At 53.8% G+C, this 21,185-nt stretch overlaps 2 protein-coding genes across 12 annotated transcripts; one reads left to right on the top strand and one right to left on the bottom strand.

Moving 5' to 3' along the window:
• The first annotated feature begins 5,348 nt into the window (after window positions 1-5,348).
• On the top strand, window positions 5,349-11,641 carry FNDC4 (fibronectin type III domain containing 4). 2 transcript variants are annotated; one of them, XM_048938115.1, is made up of 6 exons: window positions 5,349-5,534; window positions 8,172-8,287; window positions 8,478-8,682; window positions 8,981-9,070; window positions 9,390-9,523; window positions 10,123-11,641. In XM_048938115.1, exons 1-6 carry the CDS (start codon window positions 5,462-5,464, stop codon window positions 10,153-10,155), a joined length of 651 nt encoding a protein of 216 aa, XP_048794072.1. In that variant the 5' UTR covers window positions 5,349-5,461; the 3' UTR covers window positions 10,156-11,641. The 2 variants fall into 2 exon arrangements, with proteins under 2 accessions (XP_048794072.1, XP_048794071.1); XM_048938114.1 differs by having other exon boundaries at window positions 10,120-11,637.
• A 675-nt stretch (window positions 11,642-12,316) lies between these two features.
• On the bottom strand, window positions 12,317-21,087 carry LOC125690104 (low density lipoprotein receptor adapter protein 1-like). Of its 10 annotated transcripts, XR_007375503.1 has the most exons (10): window positions 20,967-21,087; window positions 17,694-17,836; window positions 17,089-17,201; window positions 16,110-16,224; window positions 15,654-15,726; window positions 15,108-15,220; window positions 14,323-14,641; window positions 14,101-14,150; window positions 13,194-13,234; window positions 12,959-13,031 (listed from the first exon to the last, which is right to left on the bottom strand). XR_007375503.1 is itself a non-coding variant. In XM_048938097.1 (9 exons), exons 1-9 carry the CDS (start codon window positions 21,049-21,051, stop codon window positions 12,868-12,870), a joined length of 942 nt encoding a protein of 313 aa, XP_048794054.1. In that variant the 5' UTR covers window positions 21,052-21,087; the 3' UTR covers window positions 12,317-12,867. The 10 variants fall into 10 exon arrangements, 6 of the variants coding, with proteins under 6 accessions (XP_048794054.1, XP_048794055.1, XP_048794057.1 ...); XM_048938097.1 differs by lacking the exon at window positions 14,323-14,641 and having other exon boundaries at window positions 12,317-13,031; window positions 13,194-13,279; XM_048938098.1 differs by lacking the exon at window positions 14,323-14,641 and having other exon boundaries at window positions 12,317-13,031; window positions 13,194-13,276.
• Between the last annotated feature and the right edge of the window lie 98 nt (window positions 21,088-21,185).

The raw sequence follows: 21,185 nt of genomic DNA, 5'->3' as shown, positions 1-21,185 counted from the left end.
TTAAGATACTGCACACATGCTTGTATGACATATGGGCAAGAACAATGCCTTACAGAAACTGACCGTGTCAATAGTTACTTTCACCAACCCAGACTTGTAATTTAATTAAAAATGTTTACAGAAATCTGTTCTGTGTGAAACCATGTTGGTTGGTTTTACTTACGATGTCGTTCAGTGTCAGTTTTGCTGTTGGTTTGGTGAGAAGACTTCAGACTGAGCTGTGAGCGCAATGTTTGCCATCATTTAAATATTGGCACAGTGCTGGCTTTCACTCCTTGTCCTGAAGAGGGGGAGAGAAAACATGGAGGGTTTGTTTTTTGTTGTTCTGTTTTGTTTGAATGACAGCGAACTACAGAATCACAGAATGGCCAGGGTTGGAAGGGACCTCAAGGATCATGAAGCTCCAACCCCCTGCCAGAAGCAGGGCCACCAACCTCCACATTTCATAGCAGCCCAGGCTGCCCAGGGCCCCATCCAACCTGGCCTTGAACACCTCCAGGGATGGACGGGGCATCCACAGCCTCTCTGGGCAGCTGTTCCAGCACCTCACCACTCACATGGTAAAGAACTTTGCCCTGACATCCAACCTAAATCTTCCCTCCCTCAACTTCAAACCATTTCCCCTTGTCCTGCTGTTATCTGCCCTTGCAAAGAGTCGATTCCCCTCCTGTTTGTAGGCTCCCTTTAGGTACTGAAAGGCTGCACTGAGGTCAGCCCGCAGCCTTCTTTTCTGCAGCCCAGCTCCCTCAGCCTGTCTTTGTAGGGGAGGTGCTCCAGCCCCCTGATCATCTTTGTGGCTCCTCTGGACCCTCTCCAACAGCTCCCTGTCTTTCTTGTACTGGGGCTCCAGACCTGCACACAGTGCTCCAGATGGGGCCTCACAAGAGCAGAGTAGATGGGGACAATCAGCTCCCTGTCCCTGCTGGCCACCCCTCTGCTGATGGAGCCCAATTTACAGCAGCTCACTTCTGTATCTGCATGGAATACTTCCCACTTGTTTCTAATATCTCCCACGGTGAGGACAGCACACTGTGCCAGACAGGCTCTTCCATGGGTTCCTCACAGAGGCATTCTGCATACCTTGGATGTTTCTCTGTGCACTGTCACGGGTAGCAGTTCTTGAAGCAATTTGGACCTCAGTGATGGCAGTGAGCTGCACAGGAGGTGGCTGGAGGGATGATGTCACCCTGGGACACTGCCTGGCTGGAATGATGGGCATAAAACCAACACCACTAAGCACAATCAATTTCTCAAAGTGTTACTTGACTGAAGGCCAACTTTCTTCAAAATTAAGTAGGTCAGTTTTGTAATTAAAATACAGCAAGATTAATAAAGAACTGGGGGGGAAGCGGGGATAAATTCAACAGCACTGCTTATTAATTAGTGCAGTGTCTCTTTATGTATGTTGTATCAGTTTCAAAAATCCATCTGATCTACTCTTATAGGTTTCCTAAATCACAGAATCAGAGCATCGTTTCGAGTTGGAAGGGACCTTTAGAGGTCATCTCATGTGACTCCAGTGAATGGGACGTGACAGAGCAGCGTGGTGGTGCTGAGCCACCTACCAGTGTTAAACCACCACACCAGGAGATGCTCCTGGCCACTGCTGGAAATGAGTCCTTTTCAGCCAAGAGTTAATGCCATACCTAGTTTCTAACTAGGACATCTTTGATTTTATTCCTAGCTATTTAATGTTATGCAACCTCCCTCCCTAGACCAAAGGGCCTTTAACCTTCAGCACATTTTCCCAGCTCTGTGTATGCAGCAGAAGACAACCTTTAGGTTTCTTTTTTAAGAGCTTGAGCTCTTTCTGTCTCCCTGTGAGACGTTTCCCATTCCACAGATCTTTGTTTTCTCTGTGCTCCCCAAACGTTCACGTTCTTTTTAGGTGAGACTCCAGGTCAGTTTCTACATCTCCCATGCCTGCTTTTCCCATCTACAGACAGAACAATCTTCACAGTTTACATAACCACAGAGGATGATGTGTGTCCCTGCTGCCCTTGAATCCCTTTCAGCCATTGCTTTGCAGGATGCAGGTTTAGCACAGCCTGCTTTAAACACATCAGCTGTGCCTACACTAAGAAATTAGAGAAGACCAGAGACCATTGCCAAGCACTGAAGTCTGACCATCCTGGCTGTTTAATTGGGGTTTAGCCCCATTGATGCTTTCCCACACTATCTCCAGGCATTCTTCAAGACATCAGCATCTTGCAGTCTGGGTACACGCATTTAGTAGCTGTGGTAGGGATAACTCTTCAGCTGACCCCAGGGCCTGGAAATAGTACTGGGCACGAATGCATGAGCACCATTTTGTCCAAGGAATCCAGCCTGTGAGAGCCTTGGAGAGCATCCCTGTGCCCCACCGGTGGTCCAGTGGTAAATTGTAGTTACAGTAAACGTGTGTTTGTGTTTGGATGGGAGGGCAGCTCTGCAGAGACTTGCAAGGGTGGGAATAGGTGGGAATACTGCTGTGTGAGGAAGCAGGCTCCCCTGTCATCAAGAATGCCCCAGAGCAACACAGCCACAGTGAGAATTTGGGCATCAGCAAGCTGAAAATCATGATAGATAGCTCCAGTCCACTGCTGTACTTCAAGCACAAGGTCCCAGTCTATCCGAAGGTACTGCACTCCATCCCTGGCCTCCTCAAGACAGATCTTTATGATCTCCTGAACAAAAGTGAATATTCTTCAGATCAGCCTGAATCTGGACTTGGAATCATAGAATCCTTACAGTTGGAAGGGACCTTGAAAGGCCACCTAGTGCAACTCCCCTGCAATGAGCAGGGACACCCGCAGCTCCCATCAGGGTGCTCAGAGCCTGATTGAGGCTTACCTTGAAAGCCTCCAGGCATGGGGCATCCTCCACATCTCTTTGTTTTTTTCTTTTCCTTTTTGCTTTGCCATTGTGTTCTGAGCTAAAGATTGCAATGGAGAGGTTGTTATTCATTCCCTGTTGCAATTAAGCTTTCAATGAAAGTAATACATTGAATTGAATACATTGAATTTTGGCACATATGCAATTGAATATTTAAGTTGTATTTAAAAAAATGCCTATTTTAAAAGGCTTGATAGCCATTAAAAGTGTTCAGTCATCTCTGTCTTTGTAGTCTTTAAGTACTTAGAAGTGCAGTGGAATAACCCCCCCTAGTTTCATAATAATACTTTTAAAATAACACTTTCTGTCAAATTGCTTTTCATTTTATCAGGCTCTTGGCTTCAATGCCTTCATGTGGTGTAAATGCATCTAAAGAGGGGCTGTAAGAAAGAAGGGAACGAGTTCTTTGGCAGGGTCTATTGTAACAGGACACGGGGAAATCATTTTGAACTGAAAGAGGGGATATTTAGACTGGATATAAAGAAGTTTTTTACAATATCATCATAGAGTCAGAGAATGGTCCTTGAAAAGGCCCGCAGTGCTCATCCAGTTCCAACCCCCTGCTGTGTGCAGGTCACCAACCAGCAGCCCAGGCTGCCCAGAGCCACATCCAGCCTGGCCTTGAATGCCTGCAGGGATGGGGCATCCACAGCCTCCTTGGGCAACCTGTTCCAGTGCCTCACCACCCTCTGGGGGAAAAACTTCCTCCTAAGATCCAACCTAAACCTGCCCTGTGGTGGTGAGGCATCGATACAGGTTACCCAGAGGCATGGTGGATGTCCCTGCAGACAGCTGAGGTCAGGCTGGATGGAGCTCTGAGCACTGATGGAGCTGTGGGTGTCCCTGTTCATTGCAGGGAGTTGGACCAGGTGGCCTTTAAAGGGTGTCTTCCAACTCCAACCATTCTGTGTCTCTATGAAACGATCTGGGAAGGGGTGAGTGGTAACATTATTCATCAGGGATTCTCATACCACTGGATCAACAAACAGGGCATCCACGTCTCAAACACCTTATGCTGTGCTGTTGTCCCATCTTTAAAAAATGATCGGCTAGGAAATACGGTAAGGAGCCACCGTGACACAAATGGTGCAATGTGCACGCATAGAGAATAACCATTAGCTCTCTCTTACAATAGAAACTGGGAAGCACCAAAAGAAGTAATTGGGCAGCTGGTCTAAACCCAACAGAATAAATTACTTTCCACATTGCACATAATTGCATAGCAAAATTCTTGGCTTCACCGTACCCTACGATAATAAAAAGTATTGATGTCTGTTCTTGGGCAGCACTGAACATCCTCCAAGCCAATTATGGTAAAAAATTACCATCTCCAAATGAACAAAAAAAAGGAGATCAGGAGTTATTAGTGACTAGCAGAAGGACTTCACGTTTCATAAAGATTATAATCTCAAAGGGTTGCTATCTACCACCTGGTGATGGAGCTGAGCCACACATTTGAATCGTAGACTTGTTCAGGTTGGAAAAGACTTCTCAGATCCCCAAGTCCAGCCCCAGCCCATCCCACCATGCCCACCGACCACAGTGCTGCACCCCCACAGTTCTGGAACACCTCCAGGGAAGGTGACCCCACCACTCCCTGGGCAGCTGTACCACTGCAGCACTGCTCTTTTGGAGGCAGGAGTGGAGCTGTGATTCTATGGTACCAAATGCAGAGAGGTGAGGAGAATGGCTGGGCAGAGCCCCATTGGGGTCACGACTGATGGTGTTATTGGGCCCAGCTGGGCATACAGTGCCTCTCCTGCCAGGCAGGGAGTGGAACACAGCTGACACAGGCTGCAGCACTGTGGGGATAACATCACTCCAATTTTGAAGAAAGGGACAAAGGGAGAGCCACAGAACTACACCTCTGTGCTGGGATACGATGGAGTGACAGCATCAGTGACAGAGGGAGGGCAACTGATGTCCTCTGCCTGGTGTTGTGCTCGGCCTCGGATGTTGGCCTGTAGATGTTGGCTGCCCAGAGGGGCTGTGGATGCCCCGTCCGTCCCTGGAGGTGTTCAAGGCCAGGTTGGATGGGGCCCTGGGCAGCCCAGTCTAATATTAAATGTGGAGGTTGGTGGCCCGTTGGAGCTTCATGATCCTTGAGCTCCCTTCCAAGTTTGGCCATTCTGTGATTCTGTGGTCCTGTACCACATCCTTATCTCTGCACAGAAGAGATGTGGATTTGAAGGCTGTAGATAAGGGATTGGTCGCAGCAGGAGGCTCTGTGTCCATCCGAGTGGACGAGCGGCGTCCCCATAGGGGTCAGCATTGGGATGGGACACGCTCGGGCAGCGGGCCCACGGGATGCTAACGAGGTTGAACGAGGCCAGAGGAGCAAAGCACCGCGTTCGGATCGGGGCAACCAAAGACGGCGGAGGGCGCTGCGGTGCCGCTCGGGGTTGCGGGGCGGAGCCGGGCCGGGAAGGGAGGGAGGGAAGGAGGGAAGAAGGGAGGACCGTCCCGCCCCGACACCCCCGCGCTGCGGTCGGGGCTCTGCCCCGCTCCGTCACCCGGCGCAGGGAGCGGGCCGGTGCCAGGGCTGCCGCCCGGGGCAGGGCTGCGGTCCGGGGCCGGCCCCGCCGCCATGGCCCGCTTCTCGGCGTACCTTAACCCCGTGCTGGTGCTCTTCAGCTGCGATCTGTGCCTGGTGCGAGCCAGTAAGTGCCGCCGGGGGACGGGATGGGGATGGGGATGGAGATGGGGATGGGACGGGTGTGGCAGGCGGCGATGCCCCGGGGCTGTCCCGGGAGCTGTTCCCCGTGAGCTGCCGTGCCTGCATCCTTTCGGCTGTCCCCGCGCTGCTGTCGGTTCAGACGGAGGTGATGCGCTTTAAGCCGGGCGCTGCTCTCCTTCCTTCCCCGACTCACCTCCATGGCGATGCCTGCCGCTGTCTGTTGGCCCATTCTGCATTGCTACGTCCTGGCAACCCGTCACGGTGGAATGGGCTGCTTCATTCTGAGCTCGGCCCGGTGTCCGTCCCCTGTTGTCCCCTGGCAGCCTCGTTGCACAACGGGAACTCCGGGGCCCGCGGCATTTGGGAAGAAATGCGGTTAAAAAGTGACCCCTCGTCTTCAGGTGTATGGAGTGAGGCTGGCTGCCCTGCCGCAGGGATGGATGGCTTGGACCAACATCTGTGCCCTTGAGCAGCAGTGCCAAGGGCACAGGTCCTCCTCCAGAGGCACAGCAGGACGGTGAGAGAGCATGTGGGGCTGTGCCCCATCCCTGTGCCCAGCCACGTCCACCAGTGCTGCTACTGAGGTGCATCCGTCCAGCACCTCCATGGTAACAGGAAAGGGTGCTCCAGGCCATCAGCCTCTTTTTGTGATGCTGCCCCATTCTTTAATAGGGTTTTAATCAGAAGTGAAGTTGAATAGCTTATAAATGATGCAGGATCATTAGCGCTGGATGCAGTGCGTGGGGCTGAGCTCTGGGAATAGCATGCCACAGAGCCCAGCAGTCTTGGAGGAGCTTGGTGTTAGGTGTTTTCTAGAGTCATATCAGAGTGCAAAGGTTTTGCAGCCCTGAAAAGCCCACTCGCATCTTTATAGAAATAGAAATCATAGACTGGCCTGGGTTGAAAAGGACCTCAACAATCGTCTGGTTCCAACCCCCTGCTGTGTGCAGGTCACCAACCAGCAGCCCAGGCTGCCCAGAGCCACATCCAGCCTGGCCTTGAATGCCTGCAGGGATGGGGCATCCACAGCCTCCTTGGGCAACCTGTGCCAGTGCCTCACCACCCTCTGGGGGAAAAACTTCCTCCTAAGATCTAACTGACTGGAGAACAGTTTGTGGTTTAATGTGGGGATCTTCCTGTGGTGAGAGCTCTCCTTTGGAGGTCTTGTTCCACTGACATTCATCTTGTGTATCCTTGGGGTTTAACATCGTCTCTGTGTTTCCAGAGTGAACTCGTAGAGTCACAAAATCATTCAGGTTGGAAAAGACCTCTCACATCCCAAAGTCCAACCCCAGCCCACCGCACCATGACCACATCCCCACGGTTCTGGAACACTTAAAACCCCACCGCCCCCTGGGCAGAGGCCATTACCTCTCATCGCATTATCTGGTTCCAACAGCTGACTCTTTCTGTCCTCACTCTTCCTGCTAGGTGTGCAGATCCCACATGCTCATCGTATGTTCTCTGCAGCAAACCAACCAAGTGACTTGTCCCAGTCCACGTGGACCCAGTAGCGTGGATCATGGATCATTGCAGTGACCTTGCTCTCAAACTGTAGTGACTCAGTGCCACGTCTCAGCATCCCCAGCATGAAGCTGGGCTGGGCCATGCTGTCTTTCTGCAGAACCTAGAACATTCTGCAGGTTCCATTAGACTCTTGCATTGCTGAGATGTCAGACCTTTAATTTCTCTGCAAATACGTCGGGCATGTGCAGAGCTTCCTTCATTCTGTTAGATGTAAAAGTCCACCTAATTTATTATTGTGATGAAGCATCAGGTCTTGTTCTCGGCCTGAGGCCAAATGGCAGCAGGATGTGGCCACATCCTTAGCACTGAGCTCACACGTTCCAAAGAGCGTAGAGCACATCAGGGCTATGTGCTGGGAATGGCCCATGGCTCGTGCTGAATCCTGAGCCGTGTCCCTGAAGAGTTTGGGCATGTGCTGTCCAGTTCAGACCTCAGTAGTTCCAGGGGCTGAAATGACAAAACAGCAGCAGTGGTGCAGCCCGTGGGTCAATCCAAAGGATGGCAGGGGCTCAGTGTTGCTGTCAGCTTTTCAGCTGATGGCGTTGCACTGTCAGAGTCAGCTCTGCCCTCTGCACTGGGCTTTCCTCCCCAGTTTGGGGCAGGGAGCAGCGCCAGGCAGATGAGGTGCCCAGGCACAGCTCCGTAGTGTGTTTATTCCAAGCTGCCCCATTTTTCTGTCACAGTTGATATATAAATACTGTGTCTGTGCTGCTTCCTACGCAGCCCTGGGTGGTGTGCCAGGCATTCATGATGTGCACATGCACAGGGCAGCCCCAGAGATTGGAGGATCCTCGTTTCACCGTCACAGTTGTGGTTGAAGTGCTGCATTCATGTAGGGCTTGTTTGGACTCAGAACCCCACAGAAGCGTGGGACTTTACTACCAAGAAGCTGCTGTGTCTGGGCTGAGCAGCAGCATGCCATGCCAGGCAGCCCTGCTGCGACTCTGCAGGATACTTTCCAATAGATGAAAATCTGAGCTGCAGTGGGCGAATGCTGGAGAAAACCCCCGTGGTTGGAGGGAAAGGGAGGGACGAGTGCCTTTTCTGACAGATCTTTTGCCTCTCTCCCATCGATCCACCCCTGCTCACCCAGACAGGCCGCCATCCCCCGTCAATGTGACTGTGACACAGCTGAAGGCGAATTCTGCCACCGTCTCTTGGGATGTGCCAGAAGGAGACGTGGTCATCGGCTATGCCATCCTACAGCAGGTACCCAGGCCGTGTCCCCGGGGGTCCCTCTGGCCGCACAGAGATGCTGCGGAGCGAGGTGCTGGCCCACCCCAGGGGTGGAGGATTGCCTGGGAAGGGAGGAGTGAGGGCACTGCACTCAGCAGAGCCCTGCAGGCAGGGTGCAGCTGGGATCAACTCCTTGAGGGATGACAGCTCTTCACTCTGGCAGCGGCAGGATGGTCAGATGCAGCGCTTCATCCGGGAGGTGAACACCACCAACCGGGCCTGCGTGCTGTGGGACCTGGCAGAAGATGCCGACTACATCATCCAGGTGCAGAGCATCGGCCTCTATGGGGAAAGTCAGGCCAGCAAGCGCGTCCACTTCCGGACTCTGAAGGAGACCGACCGCCTCCCCTCCAACAGCTCCAACCAAGGTGAGGCATTGCCCCAGTGCCACTCGTAGGGCCGTCTCCTTTCCACTTCGCAGCCACGCTGTGCCTGTTGCCTGGGGTTGCCTAAATGCTGGCCGTGAATCCAAGAGAGATGATGTGCAGCGTGGGTCTTTATGGAAAGCCATAGGCTGCATGCCTTCTTGCCAGTCAACATTTGTTTGTCAGGGGGAAGTGGGCCTCTCTCTGTAGCTCCTCAGATCCTTGAATGATGCTGGTTATGAGGTGGGTTCTGCTGGGAGGGTGATTAGTGCCAGCCCTGGCCGGCTGCTCTTCTCCACAGGTGACATCACCATGGAAGGGCTGGATAAAGACAGGCAGCTGCAGACAGGAGAGATCATCATCATCGTGGCCGTGCTGCTCATGTGGGCAGGTGAGTGCCACTAACAGCATTCCAGCAGGCTGGGACAGAGGCACAGTCTTGGGTCCACAGAGAGGATGGGGCTCAGAGAGTGCAGAGGAATGCTGGCATGGTCCTGGCATCCTCCTTCCTTGCAAGACCATTGGCACTGGTTCTTCTAGATGCTTCTGGTTCCATTTTCATAGAATCGTTAAGGCTGGCAAAGACCTCTAAGGTCATCAAGTCCAACCATCACCCCAACCCCTGGGCCTGGCTGCTCTCCCACTGTGACAATGGGGAGGGGAGAAGGGGGCAGCCCCGAGGGAGTCCTTCATCCCTCCTCTTTCTGCAGCTGTGATCGCCCTCTTCTGCAGACAGTATGACATCATCAAGGACAACGACTCCAACAACAACAAGGAGAAGACGAAGCCATCCTCGGAGCACAGCACTCCAGAGCGACCCTCTGGAGGACTGCTGCGGAGCAAGGTGAGGGGGAGGGCTGACAGAAGGGCTGGCATGTAACATCTGCTGTGCCTTAGTGGCTGGACAGGTTCTTCCTCTCTCCAGAAATAGAAAACACCCCAGTCTGTGTCCTCACCCCAAAAGCTGAGGACTAGCAGTGAGCCCTGGGGCAGTCTGTGTGCCCCATGTGTGAGTGCAGGAGAAACACCCATCGTGATGGCAGGACACCTCTGCTGGGATGGCTCCCATACTGCAGGATGGTAGCTGTCCTCTCGCTGCACAGCCAGTGCATGCCCCATCACCACCCCACACAGAGGCTACACCTCTTCTGCATCTCAGAGAGGTCAGCGCCTGACTTGTTCTTTGTTACTCAACAAAGACTGATTTATAACTCTGACAGAACCTGCTCTAATGGGATGTTGCAGTAGTTTTTTCCCTTGGGTCTCATCTGCCGTCTCTATTCATCGTGCAAACTCCATTCACATGTTGCCCACTGGCCTGATTATGTCTCCTTGGTTTCCAGGACTTTGAGGGCCAAGTTCTCTTTCCTCCTCCAGATTTCCCATCCCAAGGTCTCCACAAAGCGTAGCCTCAAAATGTGTTTTTTTTTTCTCCCATAGAAGAAGTCTCCCTCTGTCAATATAATCGAGGTGTAAGTGCAGCACCAGCTCTGCATCTGGGCTCCTGGGCATCACGTCAGAGCTAAAACAGGCCTTGGAAGAGGAGGCAGCACCAGGCAGCCAGCCTGGAACTCTGCATGCGAAGATCCACGTATCCGAACTTACGCTTTCCCAAGGGCACCTGTCTGGGGATGTGCATGGAGTTGGCTCCCGGCCGTGCATGTATGCCTGGCCCCGCTTCCCTGCCGCTAAGGAGTGTGGAGCTGAGCGATGGAGTGGGGGTATGCCGCCAGCCTGTGGGGGAGCAGAGGGGCTGCTGCCCTGTCCTGCACACAGCCCCGGTGGGAGGCAGCATCCCAGAGCCCAGGCTTGGCCAGAGGCTGTGGTGCAGCTGTGTGGCACCAGACTCCTGCCGAGGAGATGTTCTGGGGCAGACCTGGCTCTCTCTGCTGTGCTGGGGGGGGAAGGATTTGCACCCTTCTTGCTCCGAGGCTGAGGGGAGGGCGCAGTGCAGGTGCTGGCCCCAGAGCTGCCAGTGAGGTCAAGGCAAGGAGGCAGGGGGGCTGGGCTGTGAGAGCGAGTCCCTGCTGGAGGATGGGGCCCACTGCACCCCATCATTGCAGTGAGGGGCTTCCCACGCCTCACCCTGGCACAGGGGACAAAAACACAAATGAGAGCTTGAGGAGTTAGTGCTGCTGCAGTGCCTGGCTGGGCTGCAGCAGGGCAGGGAGCGTCAGTGCCGTGGGTGAGGCGAGGCTCACAGAGCAATGGGAATGGGTCTGGCCAGCACACTGCTGTGGCTCTACCACTTCTCCGTCAGGGCTCACTGTGAGCGTGCACTGCATGCATAATGCAGCCAGCCTGGCTGGATTGGTGGGATGCGTGTTGTGTCCGAGGATGAGGTCTGGGCCAGCGATGTTCTCGTGCCAGAGGCAGGGGATGCAGGGTGACACAAGGAGCCCCGCTGCCACAGAGGCCGTGCCTGGTGCCCTGGCTGCTGCTCTTCCCTCCGTGCTCTGCTCTGTGGCTGGTCACCGAGCCAGGCGCTGGCTCTGCAGCCCTGGACTCAAGCATCACAGGATCCAGCGTCTTCCAGGAATAAACCTCCCAGCAAAGCACTTTCAGGACTCTCACTTCCAGGTGCTGTTCAGCTCCTGCTGCAGGACTGGATTGGGAAGGGACAGGGTAAGCAACTCCCTGTGGCGGGGTCTTTTCAATAAAAGCATCCTGGCTCAAAAGCAGCGTTGTCCTTGCAGTATTGCAGGTGGGGGGGGGAAAAGAGGGGCACACACATCTAATCGCTTCTTGCACTCCTGTGTATGGCCCTGTTCTTGATAGCACGTGCTCTGCAGCAGGTCCCCAAAGGCTATCCTGCACTTCTTTCTGGCCTTTGAGAGAGTACCAGAGCTGCAGGCTGGCCTGTCATGCTGTACGACATGCAGCTGCTGAAGGAAGATGATGCCAGGGCTCAGCAGGCTGCTGGCAGGAGGCTGTGCTTCTCCCCATCAGGTGAAGAGAGCAGAATACAAAAGCTGTGGCCAAATAAAAAAGGAACACAATGTCTCTCATGTTATACATAGCAGGCACAGCAACTGTTCTAGGCTGACACAAGGAGCTGGAAGATACTCACTGCAGCAGCTGGTAAAACCCAGGATTAGCTGCAGACCTGACACCCACCAAGTCCTGCAAGAAGCCACATGGGGCTGCAGCATCAGCAGAGGCACACTGCAGCAACCTCATGTCTCAGGGAGAAGGAGGCACTTGCACTGCCTGGAGTCTGACAGCTCCCAGGCAACAGGTACAGCCCACTGCCTTCCCCAGTGGCAGGAGATGGTGAAGCAGAATAATTCACAGCAAGAATAGCAATCAGCTGCAAACCCGGCTGGAGAAACCAGGCAGCCTGCTGGCCATGCCTCCACACCAGAGACCAAGTGCAGCAGGACAGCAGCAGCAGAGCAGGCACAAGGTTGAAATGGGTAGAGAGCTGCTGACACATGGGACATGATGCCATCTCTGGCCTCTGCAGGGTCCACTGTCAGCTCCTGCTGTGCAAACATTTGCTGGTGCACATGGAGCCCCCAAGGGGCACAGCACCAGCTATGCCTTCCTGCAGGTAGCACAGTGGACACAGCACTTCACACGCTTGCACAAGGCCCCTGCTGAGCACTCAAAAGCAAATGGACAACTATAAACAAAATAAAAAAAAACAAAACCAACCCTCAGTTTATTTCCCTACAAATGCAGAGCTTTCCTTTCAAAAACAGCTCACTTCACTCGTGGGAGGGTGCAGGGCTGAACTGCAGGGGTGAGACCCCTCCAGGCCAAGAGCTATGGCTTCCCAAGGGTCATATGCACCTTCAATTTGCTGAGCAAGCCCTGTGCCCAGTGAGCTGCTCGGCCTCAGCTGCTCCCTGTTGCCACTACAAGGAGCAAAGTCAGATCAGCACAGCCCTAGGTGCACCACCTACATCCCGCAGGCTCAGAGCATGTGGGGTGGCTGTACCTGCACCAGCAGCAGGCAGAGCAACAAACACCAGTCCATCAGGCTTAAAAGGGAGCAGGGAGCAACTGCAGTTTGAGGCGGTTCATGCAGGTGGGCAGCAGGACAAGGAGTGGGCATTACAGTCCACGCGCTGCACAGCAGCGGTGCCAACAGCCCGTGCCTGGGAGCAGGGCAGCTGCTGAGTGGCCTGGGTGCAGGCACAGGGTGAATCCTGAGTGGCTGCTCAGTTGCTGCAGAGATGTGGCTTAGCTCAGGGGGTTCTTGGAGCAATCAGTCCCAGGGCCAGCAGTGGGGGGGTCTCCAGCTCCTCCTGGCTCCTTCCGGCTGCCTGGGGGCTGCCCCAGACGGGGCCAGCTCAGCGGCAGCTGTGCAGCAGATGAGCTCGTTCTGGGCACAGGAGGTACCGACTCTGAAAAGCAAAAGGGAGGGAGATCTGGTCCATAACATTTGTGGTTGGAACCCAATACGGACAGGAAGGGGAAGTAGACCTTCCCAAGAGAGCCATCAACCTCCTCCCTCTGCCGAGGCCACGCTGGCGGAGGTAGAAAAGCAACATGGAGGGAGAGCTTACCTGTTGGTCCATGGGCTCCCCTCCCCAGCTCCTCCATGCAGCTTTGGAAGAGAACAGAGCACCCATCATCTCCAAGCAAGCACCTGCTGAGAGACCCACGCTCGTGACCCTGGCAGTGCAGACCCAGCAGTACTAGGCACTCAGACTGCAGAAGGCCCTAACCTACTCGCTACCAAACCCCTTCCCCAGGCCATCCTGCCCTGATGCTGCAAAGCCACGTCTCTTCCCATCAATAATCCCCCAGGAACAAGGGCCACATCAAAAGGACACATATACACCTTCACACTTTGCACACGTTGATCCCTGGGTGACCCTACTTAGAGCACTCTCAGCCTGCTGACATTGCTGGACCCCTCAGGCACCAGCTTAACAGGTGCACGAGAACAGCCATAATGGAACAGGCTCAGCAAACCCATCACTACAGGCACTTCTGCAAAGACCTATGGGTTAATCCTCCACTTCTGACCTCCTCCCAAGCTCAGTCCCAGCTCCTAGTCCACACCATCAGCATGAGTGGGCATCCAACCTGGCCTATGCCCACAGAAATCAGGGGAAGGAAAGGGCCAGCTCTGGACTCAACATGGGAAGCACATCTGGATAGGCTGTCCTCAAAGAGTGGCAGAAACATACCCAGAGATCTCTCTTGTACTCATGTCCTCAGGGTAAGTATCAACCCCCCACTGCAAGAGTTGAACTGCAAAATCTGTCTCTCCATACCTTAGCTTCCTATACATCCAACCTCAGCTGACAGAGACAGAGAAAACAGCAGAAGTTCCCCCACAGATTTCATCCTAGCTCCCACAAAACTTGTGGCTTCAGCAATACCCCGTGCTTGGGACATGGAGAAGGAATCAAGACAGGGCTCACGAGAGTGCTCCTTACACACAGGCACCAGCTCACCACTTACCCAGATAAAGTTTCATCAAGGTTTTCATCTTCCTCCTCCTCTTCCTCCTCCTTGCAAGCAAGCAAACAAACAGAAAAGTAGGTCTCTACCAGGATCCAGACTGGGATGCCCAGAGCCTCTTCTGGGGCAGCAGGGCTGTCCCCAGCACCTTCACAAGACAGTCACCCACCAGGCATGACAAGGACAAGACTCGTCTACAAGCAGGAAGGGGAAAAATGGCACCTGCAGTACTGGGCTGATGAAATCCTTGGAGCTCAGACACAGCCACACAAGGGAAGAGACAGACCAAGGTTCTCCTCACATTCCCCAAGCCAGCAGAGCACCAAACACAGGGCGTGAACTGGGGATGAGCCACCAAGCTGAGATGGCTGCTGCACACAGCACACCTTTGCCTAGAGACTGGAGCAGGGTGAGCATGTCCCAGCTGGAGGACCAGGCAGAGAACCACCTGGAGCACGCTGCAAGCAACGATGGCCCCAACCACTGCCAGACTGGGCCAATGCTGGAAGCACGAAGTCAAGAAGCAAGCATTCAGAGGCTCCTGGGCAGGGACACAATGACAACAGAGACTTGCAACACTAGAAATGCTGTGACTGGCTCTGGACATTCAGTGGGTGCTGTGCAGATGGGCAGGGCTGAGCCTTATCCCAGGCTGGCAAGATGATGACCAGACAAAGTTCCTCTCCTTGAGAGAGGCTGTCTCACCCCAAACCATGGCACCAAGTACACAGAGCAGGTCCCAGCTCCCTGTGCAACAGGGCTGGCTGCTGCAGTGCTGGGCCTGACAGCAGAGCTCCCAGAGCAAAGATCACCTGAGGCTCCTGCCTTGTGAGCCAGACATAGCACAGACTGCTCCTTGTCACATCAGGCCCGCACGTACAAGGGGGGCTGTGCAGACACCAACAGGAGCCTGAGAGACCAGGAGGAGGGAGCTGCATAAGGGTTACTCTTCTCCTGCCCTAACGTGTGACAGACCTGGGCACGGGCCAGACTTGCACATACTGTACCCCAAACTGGTGTCTGAAGGGAGGGCTCCCCGGGGGAGCTGGCTCACTTGCTCTGCTGGGCTCACTGCGCTCCAAGACACATGGAGGGTGAAGGGGCTGTTCCTGCCTAGAGCCTGGGACAGGGCAAAAGCAGCAGAGTTAGCGCCTGGAACTTGAACAAGGCTCAGCAGGGGGTGAACAGGCAGGACTGTGGGCAAGAGACAGATGCCCCTGCTGTGCTCAGGGGACAGTGCAAACAAACATGGGAGCAGGGTGAGGGGGACACTGCTCAGGGCAGGTCCCACAGGGCCCTGAGCTGTGCAATAGCTCAGCAGTGCAGAGGAGTTGAGCACGGATAACAGGGACACCCCCAGCCAGAGACAGGGCATGCTCCCCGCATGGGGAAGCAGCAGAGAGCACAGCAGCAAGGATAGTGCCCTGGTTGGTGCATTTCACCACCCAAGCAGCAAGCCACCTCTCCTCCATACAGCCCAAAACAGGATCTGGCCAATGTAGACCCCAATTCCAGGACTAGGTAGAGGGAAATGTCAGAGAAATTCCTCCTACCTGCATTTGCTGCTTCCCAGAGATCCAGTGCCATTTGGAAGGCCTGGGCCACCGTCAGAGTCACGGCCTGGGCCTGTGTACAAAAAAGAGGGGAAATGTCTACTTCCATCTCCACCCCAAGCCATAGCAATAGTGCTGCCCAAGAACAGAGGTGCTCCAGGCCTCCCTTGTCACATCTCCTGTGCAAAGTTCGTGTGGAAGGCCAAGGCTCAGTGCTCTGCCAGTCTGTTCATATGGGCCAATCCTTCCCAAGAGGAGATCCCAGAGGAACTGGGACAGAAGAACCTCCTATTGCTCACCATCCACCTCTATACAATGTGAGGAAACGTGCATTCCCTGGCTCTGTTTCCAGCTAGGGGCACAGAAGTAAGGGTCTGCTTTCCCTGAAGGGGAAAAAGAAAGGGCTTCATACCCACCCTTACCTCAAAGAGCCAAGAGCCAAAGAGAAGTGCTTACAATCTTCTTCTTGGGTGACAGGAAGGCATGGCACTCCAGCGCCCCGCTCTCCTGGCTCTGAGCAACATAAGCAAAGACTTTGTTCTGCAGCTTGTCTGTTGTGCAGTAGGAGATCCTATGGGCAGAGAGGAGCTGCTCAGAGCAACAGGGAAACCCAGCACAGGTCTGCTGTGCTCTCAGCACACCAACAAACAGGAGAGACAGCCCAAGACTTTCACCTGCCCTGGATAACCAGCAGCCCAGCTCTCCAGAGCTAGTAAGAGATCACTACATCCACAGGTATCCCCAACTTGTGCTGCTCAGTGTGCTCTCTGGTCTTCTGACACCTTATTCAAGCCCAGGTGTGAACTCAAGCACTGAACCAAAAGGTGCATAGAAAAGCAAGAGCACAGCTGGAGGCCAGACAGTAGGATGCTCTGCTTTGGTGTATCAGCTCTTGTGCCGAGTCCCAACTTTTGCACCAAGGACACATCCTGACTCTGCTTCTCATCTAGCAACCAGCATTCAGCCGTGCTCCTTTCCCACAAACACACAGCTAAAGTACAACTGGCAGCAGTAAGGAGGGAACAAACAAACAGGAAAACAGCTCTTTAAACTGTCTTTAGTCAGCTCAAGTGAGCTGCAGGCCAAGGCACACTGAGGCCACTGCAGCCAGAAGGCAGAAGGGTGGTCCTTCATCAGCAAAGAAAGTAGGCATGCAGTCTTGCCCTAGTTGCTTCTATCCATCAGCCCCAATCTGCTGAACACAGGATGCAGAAGAGACAAGCAGAGTCCACAGAAAAGGCCAGATACTGACAAAGAACACAGAGTTGCCCAGGTCCCTGCATGCATTCAGACCCAGGCAGTGCTGTGGGGGCCAGCACAAGGCCCAGCCCACCCCTGCTGCTCAAGATCCCACTAGTTGCTCGGGATCACTCAGAATCACGGAATCATCTAGGATCACCTCCCTTACCCAGGTCCTCCTGCATGCTGTGCCCACCTGTAGATGGAGATGTTCTCAACCATCTCCTTCGTGTCGGCGTCCTGCAGTGAGATGCCCCTTGGAGACACTGTCAGAATCACCTTCTGGAACTTGCGAGCTCCCACCCGTGCCTGGCAGTGGAGACACACCAGACATCTTTGAAGAGCCACTGAGGGTCCTCAACCCCACCCTGCTGCCAGCCACCCCCCAGATTCTGTACAGAATGTCACTCACTTGGACTCATGCTGCAGAGGTTCCTGCTAAAGGGACAGGAAAGCAAGTGCCTGGAGAATAGGCACATCCTGTGTAGGACACCCCAGGAGTCCCTTCATGCTACTGCCATGAAAGGATGGACCCCACCCTCCCCAGTTCTCCCCCTCCTCTCTGTGAAGAGAGGGACAAAGTTCTGCTCCCAGCTGTGTGGAAGCAAGCAACAGTGGCTGTCCTGCAGAAAAACAGCTTCCTCCAGAGGTAGAGATCAGCCTGTCACTTGCAAGCCACCCTCCTCTTGGGAACAGCACAGTCCCTAGGTAGAGCTAAGGACTGTCATGTCGATGCCTCCCAAGTCTACTTGCCAGCTCCAAACTGGCTCTTCTCTACCCCAGTGCAGAGCTGGCTCTCACCGTGGCGACAATCCGGCGGATGGCAGCAGCTGCCATGTCCTCTCCTTTGGGTTTCTCTACCAGTGTCATGCCTAGATACTTCAGAGTGAAGCACATCCCCTCCAGCAGCGGTTCCTGCATGTCAGCCCAGCTCTCAGGAAGCTCTGTGAAGACAAAATGATTTAGCAGCAGAAGCCATGTACCAGCTGCCCTGTGGCTAGTCCCAGCAGAGCCACCTCACCTCACTGCAGCTTCAGTGCTCCCAGCAGCAGTGCTGCTACATGCACTCACCACAGCACTCTCCTGCTTCTGTGACAATCTTGGAAGAACACAATGAAAGGAGAGTTCAACCTCGAAGCCCTTAGCCCTGGAGGTAGCAGCTCTGCCAGCCAAGACAGTAAGCTTCTGTATATCTTCACAGGGCCTCAGATCTGCAGTGTTCAGTGCTATCCATCAGAACCTAGCATTTCCAGGCCTGAGCTCCTTCACTGCAAGCAGCACGTGCTGTGTACTGCATTCACCTCATCCACCTCAGGTGCTGCCACACCACAAGAACAGCAGTATTTGCTGCCCCACTCCGATCAAATTCCACAAGCTGCCTCATTGCAAGCAAAGCCAAACTATTACCTGCTGTTATCTGCAGTAGCAGCAGCCAGGAAAGGGGCAGAATGGCCAGCACTCACAGCTGAAGCAGAGGTGACTGGGAAGCAATCATCCTATAGGCTTTGTGTTACAGAACAGCTCAGACTGGCATTTAAAGAGTGCAAGCTAGCTTCCAGAAGAATGTGCTTTATGGATGAATTCCAACGAGCAGAGGGAAGAGAACTCCATGTGCTTTACTATTAAATCTATTTATATATCTATCTATATATTAAGTCCATTAAAAAAATAAAGGACAAAGAGCATCTGTTCAAACACTACTCTCATTAGTGAGGAATTTCTTCCTAATGTCTAATCTAAATCTCCCTTTTCAGTTTAAGGCTGTTACCCCCTGTCACTGCATCCTCTGACAAAGGATCGTAGAACTGTTTGAGCTTGAAGGGACCTTTTAAGGTTATCTAGCCCAACTCTCTGCACTGAACAGGGACACCAGGTGCTCAGAGCCCCATCCAACCTGACCTTGGGTGTCTGCAGGGACTTCCACCACCTCTTTGGGCAACCTGTGCCAGTGCTTCACTAAAATAGTCCCTCCTCAGCTGTCCTGTAGGCCTCCAGGTACAGAAAGGCAACAAAGAGGTCTCCCTGAAGCCTTCTCTTCTCCAGGCTGAACACCCCAGCTCTCTCAGCCTGTTCTCACAGGGAGGTGTTCCAGCCCCCTGAGCATCCCCATGGTGTTCTATGAACCCACCCCAACAGGTCCAATCTTCCTTATGTTGGGGTTCTCAGCACTGTTGGTGGGGTCTCAAGAGAGCAGAGGTAGACAATTAACCTCCTCAATCTCCTCAGATTCCCTAGAGAGGGCCCTCAGCACATTCAGTTTCCTTCAGAAACTGATTTACTTCACATTCTGCAAGTGCTGGTAGAAGAAGGAGCCCTTGCACCACTGTTACTAAGAGAGGACACAAAAAACAAGCACTGTAAAAGCATCCATTACAAGCTCTGCTCCTACCAGATAAAGCCAGCAAAAAGCTCAGTCTCATCAAAAACTGTTTATGAGATCAGTGCCATGCACAAAGGAACACTTCTTTCATACCAAGTACTTCCTCTGGGGATGCTTTTCAAGGACAGTTGAAGCAGAATTGAGTACACATTTACCTCCTCAAATCTCAGAGAGCAGAAGGATGGTGACAGAGAAGATTGCAGAATCATCATAGAATCACTGAGGCTGGAAAAGACGTCTAAGACCATCTAGCCCACTCATCCAATCCAGCCCACCACGCCCACTGACCACATCCCTCATTGCCACATCTACCTCTTCTGGAACACCTCCAGGTTTGGTGACCCCTCCACCTCCCTGGGCAGCTGTGCCACTGCACTGCTGCTCTTTATGAGAAGAAATGTTTCCTAACACCCAACCTGAACCTCCCCTGGCACAACACGAGGCGATCACCTCTTGTTATATAGAAGTTACCTAGGAGAAGAAGTCAATCCCCACCTCATTACATCTTTTCAGACACAGAGAAGCACGAGATCTCTCTTGAGCCTCCTCCTCAGCTGCTCCCTATAACGCTTGTGCTCCACACCCCTCACAGTTTCACTGCCATTCTCTCTAAGTGTTCCAGGGCCTCAATGTCTTTCTTGTAGTGAGGAGCCCAAAACTGAACACAACACTCAAGGTGCAGCCTCACCTGTGTCGCATAGGATGAGAAGGGTTAAGGTACTGGGAGTCAGTTGGTCTGGATTCACCCATACAGGAGGAGTGACAAGGACCAAAGAATTAAAGCATATAAACAGGAAGGGGAACGGCTGTTTATGAGGCTGGATAGTGATAGGACAAGGGAGAATGATTTTAAACTGAGACAGGTTTAGGTTAGATCTTAGGAGGAAGTTTTTCCCCCAGAGGGTGGTGAGGCACTGGCACAGGTTGCCCAAGGAGGCTGTGGATGCCCCATCCCTGCAGGCATTCAAGGCCAGGCTGGATGTGGCTCTGGGCAGCCTGGGCTGCTGGTTGGTGACCTGCACACAGCAGGGGGTTGGAAATGGATGAGCATTGTGGGCCTTTTTAACACAGGCCATTCTGTGATTCTCTGGATTCTATACACCATTAGAAGCACTAGATTGAAATCCCTCCCTGGGAATTACCTATGCATCTGCCATTCACACTCAAATAATGCTTCTCAGGGTTATTTTTCACCTCTTTCCTGGGATTAACTCCCAGAACGTTACTGCTACGCTTATAGAAAGCTCTGACCCATAATTGAAGCATCCTGAATCCACGGGGAAATCAGACAACCTCATCCGCATAGCACATAAGGCTGCAGCTACCAGGGAGCCCTCCTCCGGGCCATGCCACAGAATCACAGAATGGCCAGGGTTGGAAGGGACCTCCAGGATCATGAAGTTCCAACCCCCTGCCACATGCATGGCCACCAACCTCCCCATTTCATACCAGCCCAGGCTGCCCAGGGCCCCATCCAACCTGGCCTTGAACACCTCCAGGGACGGGGCACCCAGGACCTGGCTCCAAGCTCTAAGCACCACTTCAGCCCCACAGAGGCCGCAGCACAGCCACAGCCCGGCTCCGGGCCCACGGACCTCATTTTGTCCCAGGGCCAGCCGGGCCCAGACCAATGCTTCCCGCCCCACGGCCCTGTACCGACCCTCGGTTCCCCTCCGCTCCCGGCCCGCACTCACTGCGCCGCCGGCAGAGCCCCAGGCCGTGCCGGGCGAGACGCGGACTCCGCAGCACAGCGCGACCCGCCGCCCGCAGCGCCTCCATGGCCCCGCCGAGGCTGAGAACTGCCGGAACTGGGACGGGGCGGGACCGGAAGTGGAGATGCCGAAACAGGAAGGGGGCGGGGCGTTGTATAGTACAGACGCGCGTGTTGATGACGTCATCAGTGGTGCCGGCTC

This window comes from Lagopus muta, chromosome 2 (genome assembly GCF_023343835.1).
Source record: "Lagopus muta isolate bLagMut1 chromosome 2, bLagMut1 primary, whole genome shotgun sequence".
NCBI classification, from domain to species: domain Eukaryota; kingdom Metazoa; phylum Chordata; class Aves; order Galliformes; family Phasianidae; genus Lagopus; species Lagopus muta.
Note: the sequence above shows the minus strand (reverse complement) of the source record. Positions and strands in the feature narration are given on the sequence as shown.

Bases quoted from the DNA above. Each gene is read 5' to 3' on its own strand.
- FNDC4 (XM_048938114.1), top strand. From the start codon at position 5,462: ATGGCCCGCTTCTCGGCGTACCTTAACCCCGTGCTGGTGCTCTTCAGC. The intron at 8,288-8,477 runs GTACCCAGGCCG...TCACTCTGGCAG, and splicing joins GCTATGCCATCCTACAGCAG to CGGCAGGATGGTCAGATGCA. The intron at 9,071-9,389 runs GTGAGTGCCACT...CTCTTTCTGCAG, and splicing joins CGTGCTGCTCATGTGGGCAG to CTGTGATCGCCCTCTTCTGC.
- LOC125690104 (XM_048938094.1), bottom strand. From the start codon at position 21,051: ATGGAGGCGCTGCGGGCGGCGGGTCGCGCTGTGCTGCGGAGTCCGCGT. The intron at 17,202-17,693 runs GTGAGAGCCAGC...CTCCACTGCCAG, and splicing joins TCCGCCGGATTGTCGCCACG to GCACGGGTGGGAGCTCGCAA. The intron at 14,642-15,107 runs GTACAGTATGTG...GTCCCTGCCCAG, and splicing joins CCTTCAGACACCAGTTTGGG to GAGCCTCTGAATGCTTGCTT.